The 14,631-nt window shown below is 40.0% G+C and overlaps 1 protein-coding gene across 15 annotated transcripts in view; it reads right to left on the bottom strand.

The window, feature by feature from the left end:
• The window catches only part of DMD (dystrophin), a 1,006,777-nt gene that overhangs the window by 505,916 nt on the left and 486,230 nt on the right, over positions 1 to 14,631 (bottom strand). For all 15 annotated transcript variants that reach the window (XM_035114386.3, XM_035114388.3, XM_035114384.3 and 12 more), the window contains 2 exons: positions 12,009 to 12,203; positions 5,953 to 6,125 (listed from right to left, as the gene is read on the bottom strand). In XM_035114386.3, the coding sequence (XP_034970277.3) occupies positions 5,953 to 6,125; positions 12,009 to 12,203 (368 nt within the window). The remainder of the gene's footprint in view (positions 1 to 5,952; positions 6,126 to 12,008; positions 12,204 to 14,631) is intronic.

Below are 14,631 nucleotides of genomic sequence, written 5' to 3' on the forward strand. Positions count from 1 at the left end.
CCAGAAAACAAAATGAAAGTTCATGCAATTTAACCAGTCTTTTGGTACTTACTTTGTTAACAGTCAGCTAAGAAATAAACTGCATTTTTGCTTTGCATCTTGGTAAGACCCTTTCATGTGCTGATGGCAAGAGCACATACAAACATTAATATTCTTGTGCTCCAGTCTGAAAAACCTTTACTTGGCACATCACCACGTAATTTAATGCATTTTCAATTTTTTAAAAATGAGCACAGAATCTCTGCCTCATACCCAGGGGTAGTGCAACCCATACAGTACATAGGCGACAATTATTCACACAATTAATACTCTTCTTCAAAAAAAATTTTTTCACCATTTATCAAGTTTGTGAGAATAAGACAACTACTGTACTTACAAAGTGCCATGAAAACTTATAAGCTATCTAAAATAAAGTGAACTTGCATTGTCAGGATTTTACTAAGTTCTTACAACTTCTTGACTCAATTTTTGTTTTGTCATGTTTTTTAGGTAAATTCAAGAAGAAGGTAGGTATGTTCAATTATGTTCCTGGTAGCTGTGAAGTGCAGGTGGAAGTTTTCAAAATCAATCATATGGATATTTTTATACCAGAAAAAATATTTTCAAATATGATATCTAATAATTGAATCAGAAAATGATATGGGGGATCTTGTTGTTCCCTGGACCAGAATAGCCCCTCTATAGTTCCTCTTACTTCTTCTAGAGGTAAATTTGTATAAAGGGAATCAATGTCCAAGATTGCCAGGATGTCTCTCATTGGCACCGGGAAGTTTTCCAACTTGGAAATCCTTTGTATCTTTAATGTATGTTTTAGTGGAAATAGAAAACTCAAATAAAAATGAATCTAGATATTTAGATATTTAGATAGGGGTTCAGTAAAGGATCCTACAGCCGACATGATAGGACAACCAGGAGGTGGTGTTATGTTTTTATATATCTTGGGGAGAACATAAAAGATTGGAACTCAGGGATTTTTACAACATAAAAAAGCGGCAGTTTGCATTGAAAAGTGGTCTAAGGCAAGAGCCTCGTTTACTACAATTTGAATCAGATTAGAAACCCTTTCTGTTGGATCACCTACTAGGGGTCAGTAAAAGTTCTTATCTGCAAGTTGTTTATTGATTTCTGAGTCATAAGCCACTGTATCCATTATTATGGTGGCACCACCCTTGTCTGCGGGCTTTATAGTAATGGAACGGTCACTGGCTAGATTACTATTGTTTCCTGCTGTTCTCTAGATATGTTATGTTTAATGGGAATATCTCATGCTGAAAAGCTTCTATCCTGAAGTCCTGATTCTGTGGAATAAAAGATGATTTTATTTTGAATGGAGTGGAGATGTCTATAGAGTCAGTCTTTGACTGAAACGTGAGTCTTAGTTTAATTTGTCGAATCATTTTATAAAGGTCAATGTGGGTGTTCATGGGTGAGTATTTCTGAGTAGGGGCAAAATTTAAGCCTAAATTCAGCACTTCTGTCTCCTTGGGAGAGAGTGCTCGGCTAGACAAATTTACCACGGTTACCTGTTCTTCCCTTTGCCCCTACACTGGGGGGGGGGTCATACTGAGTGTTTTGATGTGTTCCCTGTTGTTTAGGTTCAGCCACAGATTTGAATGATCCTCTACTAGATATGCTACTTTCACTGGCCCCCAAATCAGCAGCACCTATTTCCCTCTGGATATTTCTAGTCATTTTACTGTTAAAGGGTCTATTTCGATTTTCATTTTTGGGGCGGCATGTCTTCTTTTACCTCTTGAGTGCTGCCTTGCCATTGCTGCTGCCGCCTGCACCGCCTACTCTGCCGCTGCTACCTCCTGCCCTGTGCAATCTGCTGCATCCGCTGCTGGCAGAGAAGCACCACTGTGAACCTGGGGGTGGGGCTAGCTGCCTGTGGGAGTGGGGTGAGCGTCCCAGGGGGTGGGATGGCAATGTCACCCCCCTCAGGGATGACACCCAGGGCAAATAATAATTTATAATAATAATTTATCATTTATACCCCGCCCATCTGGCTGGGTTTCCCCAGCCACTCTGGGCGGCTTCCAACAGAAATATTAAAATACACTAATTTCTTAAAGATTAAAAGCTTCCCTAAACAGGGCTGCCTTCAGATGTCCTCTAAAAGTCTGGTAGTTGGTTTTCTTTTTGACATCTGGTGGGAGGGCGTTCCACAGGGCGGGTGCCACTACCGAGAAGGCCCTCTGCCTGGTTCCCTGTAACTTAGCTTCTCGCAGCGAAGGAACCGCTAGAAGGCCCTTGGTGCTGGACCTCAGTGTCCAGGCTGAACAATGGGGGTGGAGACGCTCCTTCAGGTATACTGAACCGAGGCCGTTTAGGGCTTTAAAGGTCAGCACCAACACTTTGAATTGTGCTCGGAAACGTACTGGGAGCCAATGCAGGTCTTTCAAGACCGGTGTTATGTGGTCTCAGTGGCTGCTCCCAGTCACCAGTCTAGCTGCCGCATTCTGCATTAATTGTAGTTTCTGGGTCACCTTCAAAGGTAGCCCCACATAGAGCGCATTGCAGTAGTCCAAGCGAGAGATAACTAGAGCATGCACCACTCTGACGAGACAGTCTGCGGGCAGGTAGGGTTTCAGCCTGCGTACCAGATGGAGCTGATAAGCAGCTGCCCTGGATACAGAATTGACCTGCGCCTCCATGGACAGCTGTGAGTCCAAAATGACTCCCAGGCTGCGCACCTGGTCCTTCAGGGGCACAGTTACCCCATTCAGGACCAGGGAGTCCTCCACACCTGCCTGCCTCCTGTCCCCCACAAACAGTACTTCTGTCTTGTCAGGATTCAACCTCAATCTGTTAGCCGCCATCCAACCTCCAACCGCCTCCAGACACTCATTTCACCACACCCACCGCACCCCCTTCCTCCACTAGTAGCTCATACCTCATCCCATCTCTGGTCCCCAACCTGCGCTCAACTCTTATCTGTGGCTGCTAGAAGCTGTCAGCATGTGACAGCAGCAACACATCTATATGATATGCTAGATCACCATAGGATATGCTAGAGTAACTACTAGATCCACAAAATCAGTCCTGGAGGTATTTTGGGGAGGGTATTTTTGGGAAGGGGTAAATCAGGGTTTACAGTTTTTGTGTTATATGGGCCAGAGTGTTTAAATAACATATATTCACTAAATAAGGCTGAGCCAAAAGCCCTACTTCCTCGATTTGCTGCCCTCCCCCCAGACTGCCAGAGGAATCTAGCAAGAGGGATGGTGATGGTGATGATAATAATATAAATCACAGGATTCCTTTTTGTTTAGCAGAGAGCAAAAATGTGTCTGAGGCTAAGCTTTGAGAAAACATTGTTATTCTCTTGGTGAGCACCTCACCATGTGAGGCAAATATAACTCATTTTCACTGCCACAGATGGCACAGACACAAACAGAAGAATCCTGCATAATGCAGACAATGCCGAGTTGTCTAATTTAAAAGGGGAGAAACACACACAAAGAGAGAACCTGGAAACCTTCCCAGATCATACATCTGTCTCTAAGTTACGCTTTAGAAGAGGAGGCCAAACAGCAATGACATATAGGGGATTAATAGCATATTTTTTTCCAGTTCCAAATTATCCTCTCAGCTCAGTCCTGTAGTCATTTCATGCATTCCTATGCATGTGTAGTCAGAAGACAACTCAACGAGACTTACTTCCAGGCAAGTTTTTATAGGATTACAGCCTAAATGAGCTAAAGGAAGCCAATACAAGGTTAGCTGTTTTATGTATCACACTGGGAGAGAAATATCAAAGAATGAACCAAAACAAGAGCTAGATATAGATTGCCTTTTAATAAAATACACTTCTATACACATCTACAGTGTGGAATATAATTCGCAGTTCATTTTAACACATCTGATAAAAAGTTGTTCTTAGATGTGTTAAATATTTGTTGTTCAATGGTGAATATTCTCTTATTATTATATTCTACACTGATTACTACCCTTGCTTGCCAAAAGCACATCAAAGTTTCATACAACAAAATGCAAACACTAAACACTTCTGGAAAAACCACTCCTATATTGAAACAATATAGCCCCTGTTGCTGCTGCTGCTGCTGCTGCTGCCGCTATAGAATTTTGCCTTTGAATAATGGCAATTAAATTTAAGAGTGTTTACTATAAGTATAACAATAATTAGTAGACAAAATTTCAATCCACCAAACACATTTTAATTAATAGTATTCACATTTTAAGACTACTTTAGATTCTCATCAATAGGTTATCTTGTCTGCCATAGAAAATACTGTGTCACATGACATGAGTACCATGATACCATGGACCACATTTTGTACAAAGAAGCCAACATTAATAGCTCCATTCACACATCATATATACAGACAGAGCAGTTACTAGGGCAGGGCAGCAGCTCTTAACTGACCTGATGTCACCAGTGTTGCTGTAGCTTACCAGAAGGGGAGGGGCAAGGTGGTGGCAAGGTCCGCATGGTGCAAACAAACAACCTAGCAGAGCCATTTGTGCCAGTGTGTTTGTACCATGCCAAGCTCGCTGATACTTCACCCCTTGTGGAGGGGAGAGCAGACTGTATCTGATAGGCCTCCTCGCTAATATGTTCATATTGCATCACAGGGGTGCCAACTTGAATAAAATACTGTGGGGGCCTGGATAAGCTCCAGCCCACATAATTGATCAAATGACATAATGCACACACGCTATTTGAATGGGAATGCCCATCAGCTTTGTGAGGACCCAGTTCCCTCAAATATTTTATTGTGGGGGCCGAAGCCCCCACAGCCCCTATGAGTTGGCTCCTATGTTGCATTACTAGAGCTACTCATTTCAGTAGCACTTCACTGAAACCAAAAAGCATGAATTATCTCCCTAATGCCCAAAGTGGAAGAAATAATATTTCATTGAAGTCAAAACATATTCTTAAACTATTTAGTGTTTATAAAAATATTATTTCCCTTCTTTTGTATTATTTCCCTTCTTGAGAACCTGGTAGTTCTTTAGAAACCTACCAGTCCTCCTCCAAAAATTTGTAATGGTTCAGTGCAAATATTGCTATTTTGCTATATGGGCTTGATTCAGAGTCTGGTTGGTTGGTTGATGGCTGGCCAAAAGGGTTGGTAGGTTAGCTCATATAGGCTTTCTTTTCTTGTAATGATTCCACACAGTGGAGATATTTGTATTCAGACATCAGTACTTCCCATGTTGCAACTGATGCCTTTACAGCTTCATGAAGAAACCTTATAAGGTTTGGTGCACTTCCCAGTCCTAGAATTAGAGAGCAATGGTGGCTTAAAGGCAACAATGGCCAAACTGCACTGGCCTCTGCTTTCTTCTGCCCCAATGTTTTACCTTGTTGGCTGGCCCTGGGTTATCACTGGACTTCCTCAATACTGTTCTCAGGTTCCTTATGATACGTTGCCAAACTATTTGCAGTCATGATTAATCTCAATAAATATACAATCTTCTTTTCACCCAACTCCTTCTACCAAAATTCGCTATGATTGCAACAATCTGTGCATATTTTATAGAGTGCTTCCACAAGCACCATTTTATAATTAAATAATTACAGGTACACAGTGGCTTCTATCACAAAAGAAACTGCTGTGTCTTAAGAGTGACAGCTAGACCCGAACTCTTTTCCAGACCCACTCCTCCTTTTTTTTCTTATTATTCTATCATTCCAAAAAGTAAAAAAAAACACCACCCAATAGCCTCTTTATTGAGGAAGATATCTATATTAGCTTGGTTGCAATAATACAGTGAGGTGCATTAATCTAGTTTTAGTCAAATGATTGCATGAATACATAATCCATACAGAAATACCAAGACCATCCACATATTAAGACAGATTCAATCTGAAATCAGCAAAATATTTTCCACAGAGAATATGCAAAGGTGCCACTACACAATGTAAGCCAAATACTAAAGAGGCTTGTTAACTTATTTACAGTAGTTCATTATCTTACTTACGTATGTCGGTCCTGATACATCTTGTTAACTTTTTCCCACTGGTAAGTAAGCTGCGCCAGCTTTTCCTGTATCCTTCCAGCTTCTCCAGGTGTGGCACTTTTTAAAACTGCAGTCTTCTTATTGCGAATAACTTCAATCTGTCCTGAGTATCTCCCTAGGCTGTCTTTAATTTTCTGCAATGCCATGTTAAACAACACAAAAGATGAAAAGAGAATATCAGGCACAATTGAAAAGAAGCAGCAAGCTTTTGTCTAAAATATGTAGCAGACGTATAATACTTCTAGCTCTTGACTGAATAATGAATATAGGCCTGACATTGTATGAGAGGTGGAGCTGTGAGTAGTAATGCAAAGAAGATACATGGGATGTAGTGTGAGGGAGTTATAGCCCTGGAGTGTGTGAGGATATTAATGGACTTGGGGAGTAAAAGAAAAGTGAGGGGAGTTTTAGTGGAGAGGTTTAGTAGAAAGGTCCAATATAAGAGGCAAAGGAGAAATGGCTTGTTTAATGTTCTGTGTGTGAGTGTGTGTCAGAGAGAGAGAATGCATGTGTGAGTAAAGGCACCACTTATGCACCCCGTACTCGTGTGCAACCATATTTACTCAGGTCACTGCAAAATAGATAGGTTGGCCTTTTCTCACTCCGGGCTACTGCCGGGGCAAGGGAAGGCAGCCTTCGATTGACCAATGGGGCAGGAGGCACCTTCTCACTGCCTCTATCTGTGCCACCATCCTGGCACCAATTCTGCTGGGTGCCCTTCTCAGCTCCCACCCTCAGTGGCCAGCCACTGGCACCGCGGGCACTGACTCTCCTCAGGCAGGCACGTATTTGCAGAGCAGAAATATGTTTAAGCTGCTTTAGATGCCATCAGTGTGTTTGTAAACTGGCTAGGAAAATTGCACTCTGATTTCAAGAATGAAGAAAGAAAGGCTTAGCGAAGCCCCTTAGCAGATGAAGTGGCAATAGCGTTTGGGAACTGTATCAATTTCATTGCTCTTGAAAGTGAAATCAAATCAAAGAAATTTTGATGGCCATTTATTTTTGTTTTCTAAAATTTGCCTCTCTCTGACAGTTAAGAACAACATTCTCTAGTAATTTGACTTTTCAGAAATTTGTGTGACAAGCATCCAAATCAGGTTGGAAAGTGTATTCATTCACATTGGTTCTTTGGATTGTGGTTAATTGGGTTTTGCTCAGCTATGGGGAAGGGCTATTTTAAACTTTACCATTTAGACTTCATTTATAAAATTGAGTTCCTCAGTTCTTTCCTAGGCTTATTTGATAGAATCCAGATGTGCATTTCTTTTACAAAATGCAAATATATTTTTAGAAAATAAAATATCTACAGGATGAGGCATTGTTCTGGAATGAATACCAAATCTGTAATCATATTTCAGTTTTTATATTGATATCATAAATGAGAGAAGCACAGCTTGTACCATTCATGAATAAGAGAAAAAGATCCACTACTTAATCGCAGTCTTAAATATGTACTAGAACTATGAATCATAATATTTGCTACAACTTTCATAAATCCAGCACATTTAAAGAGGATTATGTATGCATTCTTGCTGGGAGAATGAAAGGTTTAGAGTGATTAATGAATATCTAGCATAAACAGAAATGGTGAGGATTCCTAAGGAGAACTGGTGGATTTACATATATAATCTTTGGGGATAAGGACAAAAATCACAGCCAAGGCAGAGACAAAGGGTTATAATTATCTGGAATTGACATTTTTAGTGGAGATTGCTATTCACCTACAAATGCTATGTTCTGTCAGAAATAATCCTTATGGAAAACAACATTTATTAACGTATTCCTGGCCTGATTTATCGATGATAGAGTAAACCACCAGCCTAGAAATGTTCTACCAGAATTGGGTAGCCTAGGTTCACTACCGTGTTTCCCCCTTTTTAAGACACCGTCTTATAACTTTTTTCCCTCAAAAAAACACACAGTGGCTTATTTTCAGGGGGTGTCTTTTTTTTAAAAAAAAAGTGCTGGTACAACTGGGACCCACTGGCTCAGGATGCTCGGTGCTCTCTTCTGCACATTGCTGGGCGCGTTGTTGGCGCTGCCAGTTCCGAGCGCCTGCAGGGTGGGGTGGGGGTGGCAGTGCTTTAAACCCCCAACCCTGTAGAAAGCAATGGAAGTTATGGACTGTAACAATCCTTAAGAGGCGCAGGTCTTAAAAAACCCCTGGTATCACCCTTGAAGCACAGCCTTCCAAAGTCAGGGGGGAATAGGTCTGTTTAGACAAAGGAAAGGATCGGGGGTGATTCTGTGCCCTGGGACCCACAGAACTACTTTAAAAATCCCAACCTGGGGGGGGGGTCAAATAGTGAAGCCCCATAGCCCTGTAGCAACAGAAGGCACATTCTGAAGCACCCGAGCTGTTCGGTTCCATAAAAAATCCAGGAATTGTAAAATTAACAACAATAATGGGGGGGCACTCTATCCAAAGAGTTAAGAAGGAATGGGAAAGTGTTGAGTTATATATGGAAAAATATGGAAAGGAAAGTTAGTTAAAGATAAAAAATAAATAATTATCGCAAGGGGAAAAATAACATCATAAAGGGTAATAATATTAAATATAAAATAGACAACACAACAGAAAAAGCAAGTATATGACTAAATGAGATCGCACAGGAGTGAGGGAAGTGGGGAGAGAGGGAGGGGGGTAAGGAATGGAAGGAGGCAATGGTTGGAGGAGGGTATAGGGGGATGAATTAAAGGAAAATTAAGACTGAGAAGCGCATGGTTTTTGTTTTTTAAAGATGCAAAGGCTTGCAATCAGCCAAAGTATAGAGCCCAACTTCTAGGAGACTGCGATCTACTTGCGGATTTATAAACTGGAGGTGATCTACCCCCGTTATATTGGTGTTCAGGTCAGAGTTGTTTTTAGAGAGAGGAAATATCCCATTTTTGAGGTTAAAGTAAAAGTTCCTGACCTTTTTTTTATAATGAGGAAATGCTGCTAAAACTCCGTTCTTCATTCCACGAAGGGGAGAGGGGGCGGGGCCGGGTGCTCAAAGACAAAAGAAATGGAAAAGGAGATAGCGATCAAATCCAGCCTCGCATTCATGCAGCCGTCGGGAGAGGCAGGGGCTGCAGCCGAGTGCTGCTTCACAAACAAACGGGGGAAAGTGCTTAGAACCCAGAGAATCCAGCTGAAAAACACGAAGCAGCAACAGCAATTGCACACACACCATCCCAAGCCAGCACAGTAACCAAGTCCCAAAAGCAAGAAAGGACTCAGCAAACACTGCTGCGGCCGGCGTTGCTGCTGCTGACTCGGGGAGCTCAGTGATCTCTTCCGCACAGCGCCTATCACTATGGCTTATTTTCGGGGTACGGTTTATATTTCTCAAATGCTTAGAAATGCTGCTATGGCTTATTTTATGACTACGCCTTAAAAAGGGGGAAACACGGTACTCACTGATGAAACTGACTGAATTATCACTTAGGTCATTCGCTGTCAGAGGAACATACCTATTGCATGCAACTCACTATCTTTCAGTCTAACATATGTAACAGTGTTGTTATGAGGATATAATGCAAAGGAAAACAATGAGCAAATCAGAGGAAGCGCACAATATTAACACTACACTATTGGGGAACATCAAGACTGATGTTCACTGATGGCTGATTCTTTCAGGAAGAAGATTCTGGATCTCTCTCTCTCTCTCTCTCTCTCTCTCACACACACACACACACACACACAGGCAGACCAAGGGGTCTCAAATTCAGCACCCCCATCTCTCGCCTTCCATTCTTCATCACAGTTGTCCAGTGTGACCAAACCAGTGACGCTCCCCCCCCATAATCCGCCTCTGATATATACCATAGCAATATACTGTGTATATTTATAAGGATGGAAAGGCTACTCCCATTGTTTTTGCCCACTTGGTTTATGTTCTCACATAACGAGCAGAACAATCCAAAAACCACTTACACAGTGCAGGAGAGATTAGGTGGAGATGTCCCTTTGCCCAGCTCTTTAGACTCAGTTAGCCTCTTGCCAGGCAACAAATGTGTGGGAAGGCAGGAAGCTCACTGGCGGTATTCATTCCAGAGGAAAGCCCCAAATTAGGGCATTCTGAGAGCAGAGAGAGGGTGGGACTCCAGAATTTTCAGGATCCCCAGTTGGCTACATGATGACATTGGGCCTGATCAGTCTGCCTCTGTCACCTTCCACTACTGTGAACAGCAGGACTGCAGATTCAGTGGTTGCTTCAGCAAAATACCATTTGCAGACAACCTAAAACTTAGTCCTCATGGGGCCATGTATTGGCTTCTATGGAAACCAGAGTCTCTAAGCTGATTCCATAACCTTGGCTGCAACTGATGGCTATTGATGAGACAGACTATTTAACTCTGGACCAGTTTCAGTTGCCCATAGAAAGGTATTAATTAAACATGCTATCAAAAAACAGTTAACAAAAGACTTTAAGACATACTTCTACCCACTACTGTCTTGAAATTTGATTCATGTGACTCTACTACGGATAAAAATCAACCACAATTTAATTTTAAACCTTCTCCAACCAGCAGCTATACAATTTATGTGCCATGTTTCTATTTTTACTCCAGGATAATGACAATGATGAATGATTTTACCAGGAAATAAATATTCATTCATTACGAAGCTCAGATCAAAACTATATCCCTTACGAAAGCATATGAATCTGTAAGATCTATTTGGCTACTGTGATAGATTTATTTCGGAGGAAGATGGAACTGTGCCCACAACTACCATCTCTTGACATTTTAATAGTTCAGTTAAATTAAACCTACAGCAATAGTTACTTGTAACCATGTTAATCAGTATCATTAAAGTTGGTGTCAGCTACAATAATATCAAATACATGTGGAAGAACAAGTGATTAGTTATGGAAATAATTCATACTAAGATGCACAAATGTGTGACATTAAAGAGTACTAATGGGGATCCATTCATCTGCTACTAATCCTTTTGCTGGCCCATTGATTCTCTGACCAATACAGTTGACAACATGGAAAAGGACCAAATAACAGTAATTTATATAGTATCTAATTTTTGGATAATCTAACCACATCAGCAAGAGTAATTGTTTTGTTTTGTTTTTAGTGAAGAATAGCAACAACAATGTCATGATACACTTTTTAAAGTAATCTGGGCGTAAGATTCAAGAAAATATTGAATAATATATTGGGAACAACATAAACATAAAATGTTTCTGGACTGATTTAATTAATACCAAATAACTTTGTACTGTTTAACAATTCTTTATGGATATATACACTACTGTTACGTTGACATTTATATATTTTCTTTTTTATTACTAACAAAAAAATCTTTAAAGTTGCCTAAAGACGTTTTGTTGTCACTGCTTTGCGTAGTTGTTTCTGTACATTTGTCCTCTTTCTAGTTTTTGTTTATATTTCATTTTTTAACTCAGTGTGTATCACATTCTGAACTAGTGAGGTTTGCTGTCCTCTTTCCGTGTGCCCCAAAATCTACTACGGTGGTCCCCTAACCCTCCAAAGCTGATGTTAAGGGTATAGGAAGATGATGGGGACAGGAGAGTAAGTTCTGTTGCTCATATGGGAGTCCCTTGCACTAGCAGAGCTGTCGTGTTAGATATGGCCTGTATTTCCTAACCCCATTTACCTGGGACTGCCGGTAAGTCATTTTAATGGGGTTAAGTCTCAGGTAAGTGGAGTTAGGACTGCAACCTAGTTTAGGAAATTGGTTTTTTGTTTTGTTTTTTAATGCCGAGAGAAAATTAAAGAAAAAAACTGACCAAAGCAGAAGCAACAGAGTCTTCTGGCACCTTATGGTATAAGCTTTTGTGAACTTTATCACTGTGCAAAGCACAGGGGTTGCTGCTGTTCAAAAAGTGAAAAGACTCATTTGCACATCTCTTTTAAAAACATTGATTTTTCTTTATATTGCAGCATTTTCCTTTGTATTTCAGCATTCTGGCTAACTTGGAAATGATGCATACATTCAAAAATGGCACATTACCTTTAAATTATTATTCAAATTATTCAAATTGTTTGAGTCTTACCATGAGGCACTCTTCTTGTTTGACAAGATCCTCACAGTCCCTCCCCTGCAGACTGGGAGAATTAAGGAGGTCTTCCACATCAGACAAAGCTTGTAGTAGCCGAAGGATTTCTGCCAGGTATGCAGAAGGCACATAAGAGGTTTCCACAGTCATACTTTCAGTCATCACAACAGTTGTCTCCTCACGAACTGTTTGCTGGTATAGATATACAACAGAATTTTTCCTTTAGTTTCAAAAAATGGTCACTGCACTTAAAAATAGTAATATATAAACAAGATTTTTATTTATTTATTTACAGTATATCATTTTGTAGTAAAAGGTAAAGGTAAAGTGACCCCTGACAATTAAGTCCAGTCGCGAATGACTCTGGGGTGCTCATCTCAAATTGTACAACCATAATAAACATATGCTGGCTAATTCATTTGATTGTGATATTTAATGCTTCATATAGTAGGGCATTTTTATCTTACTTCTGCAAAAATGTAAATCTGGTCCTTGATTTGTAATGGCTAACTATGAGACATTCAGGACATTAATGACTATGGTTCTGAGACTGTGAAAGGTGAAAGGAGTAGGTGCGTATGGGGTTTCTGCAGACTTTTTCTAGCAGCATAGTCATTTAAATCTATAAAGAAAGAACGTACAAGCTAGATGGGAAATCCTATCCTGGAAAGCTCTCCTGAAAGTGCTACGTAGATGTGCCAAGTTTTTCAGCACAATGATTAGCTCCAGTTCCAAAATCTGAGTTATCTGAGTTTATAGTTCAAGATTTTCAGATGGAATTCATAAATTAATTTGTGTTAACGATTAAGATTATTTTGAATTTTTGCTAAATTTTAACTACGGACTGAATTTTACACACTGACCACACATTAAAGACTGGTTCACACATCTCTCTTTACCCCATTGTTGATGTTTCAATATTTTTTCTTAAGATTTTGATAACAATACAATGCCAGCTACAAACATCATGTCAAAGTGCAAAATTGGGAAAGGGAAATAATAAGGTGGGAGACACACAAAAAACTACAACAGTTGGCAAGGGTAAGGTCAGCTAAGCCATGAGCTTGTGCCATTATTTCGTATAATCTTATACCGTTTCTGTTTGGTCCTTTAGGTGCATAAAGTAGATGACAATATAAACCAGGAAAGTAGGGAGAAATTACTAAGTGATGGGGAAATCACGCAAGTGCATAGTTCCAATCAGGTCTGCTGCCATTTGTTAGGCAACATAATCTGTTTTAGTAACTAGTGCCAGGATGTAGAAATTGGATTGGATCTCTTATCATGCATTAGATGGCAGTTTTCCTATTGTTATAATGCTGTAACAGTCCATTCCCCATGAACGTTAGATTCAGAGTTTCTTGTAGTGAATCCTAGCTAGGATTGATACTTGTGTCCCTACTGACTTTGGAAACATTGGGCTAGCAGATGTTTAAGGATGCCCTACTCCACTTCCAATTTTCAGCTCATATACATGACTCACACATCCCACCACAACACAGGGAACACCACTCCGTGTACACTCCTCTGAAGTCCTTCATCTCCTGAATGTAAATCAGAAACTTCAAAGTGATTTTAGGAGCATAAACAATTTATTATTATTCAAGAATCCTTGGTAACACTGAAACTGGGTAGGGGTGCTGGTTCTGCCAATAAAATCAAATTTAGGCTGTGCAATGAGTGCAGGAGTTAGAGGCAGAAATTATTGTCTGAATTGTGAAGTAAGGTACTGGATTTAGCCAAGACCACATTTGAATTGAGCCAGGCAGCAAAATGTCTTGAGCTGGCATTGTAGGGATGCAATGGGAAAATAATGCATGTTAAAAAGGGTGGTGACGCAAAAATTGGCACCATTCCACTACCCAATAGCTAAACTATTGTCTAAGAGAACAAGCTTGACTTTAAGTTGTTGAAATAAGTACAACAACCTTAGGGCAAGTATTCAACAAAATCCCAAGGTGGACCCCACATAACTCTTTCTAAGGAAGCAAGAAGTTTCAGATAGCCAAATAAGCATATGCTCATTCCAGAAGTTGCTTAAATCATGTCATCTTAAATTGGATGAATGTGCTATGCAAGGCAGATTCCCAAGTATTTTAAGCTTTGCAAATCACAGTCTGCGTCAAGATGCTAAAATATTGGAATAATATTTTCAGTATAAAAGTTATATAGGGGTGCATTGTGCAAGTTTAATTACATCTTTCTGATCAACTAAACTCTCTTCTGAATTTATTATAAAACTCAGTAAATGTGAAAGGTCCTAAATAGCAGGCTTTGCACAGTGCTGAGATATATCTCAGGAATATTAAGTACATATCAATATAGCCCAAAATTCATGGTTGGGCAATACCTTTATTAGAATCAACCAAAAATGTCAAGCTTGCCCTGATTTAGGGACATTTTGGTTAGTCCTAATAAGGGTATCGCCCAAGTATGGATTGTGCAAATTTTTCTTGTGCACCAACACAGCTACTTTTGCTTTTTACATCCAGATAGAAATATTTCCAGAATGTTGATAAATCTATTGGTACATCTGAAACTACAAGTGAAAATATCAGTTAATATTTATTGTTTAAAAATTGTATAAAGCATACTATATTCTCTCATCATAGATTAGGAG

This window comes from Zootoca vivipara, chromosome 4 (genome assembly GCF_965207765.1).
Source record: "Zootoca vivipara chromosome 4, rZooViv2.hap1.1, whole genome shotgun sequence".
Taxonomy (NCBI): Eukaryota; Metazoa; Chordata; class Lepidosauria; order Squamata; family Lacertidae; genus Zootoca; species Zootoca vivipara.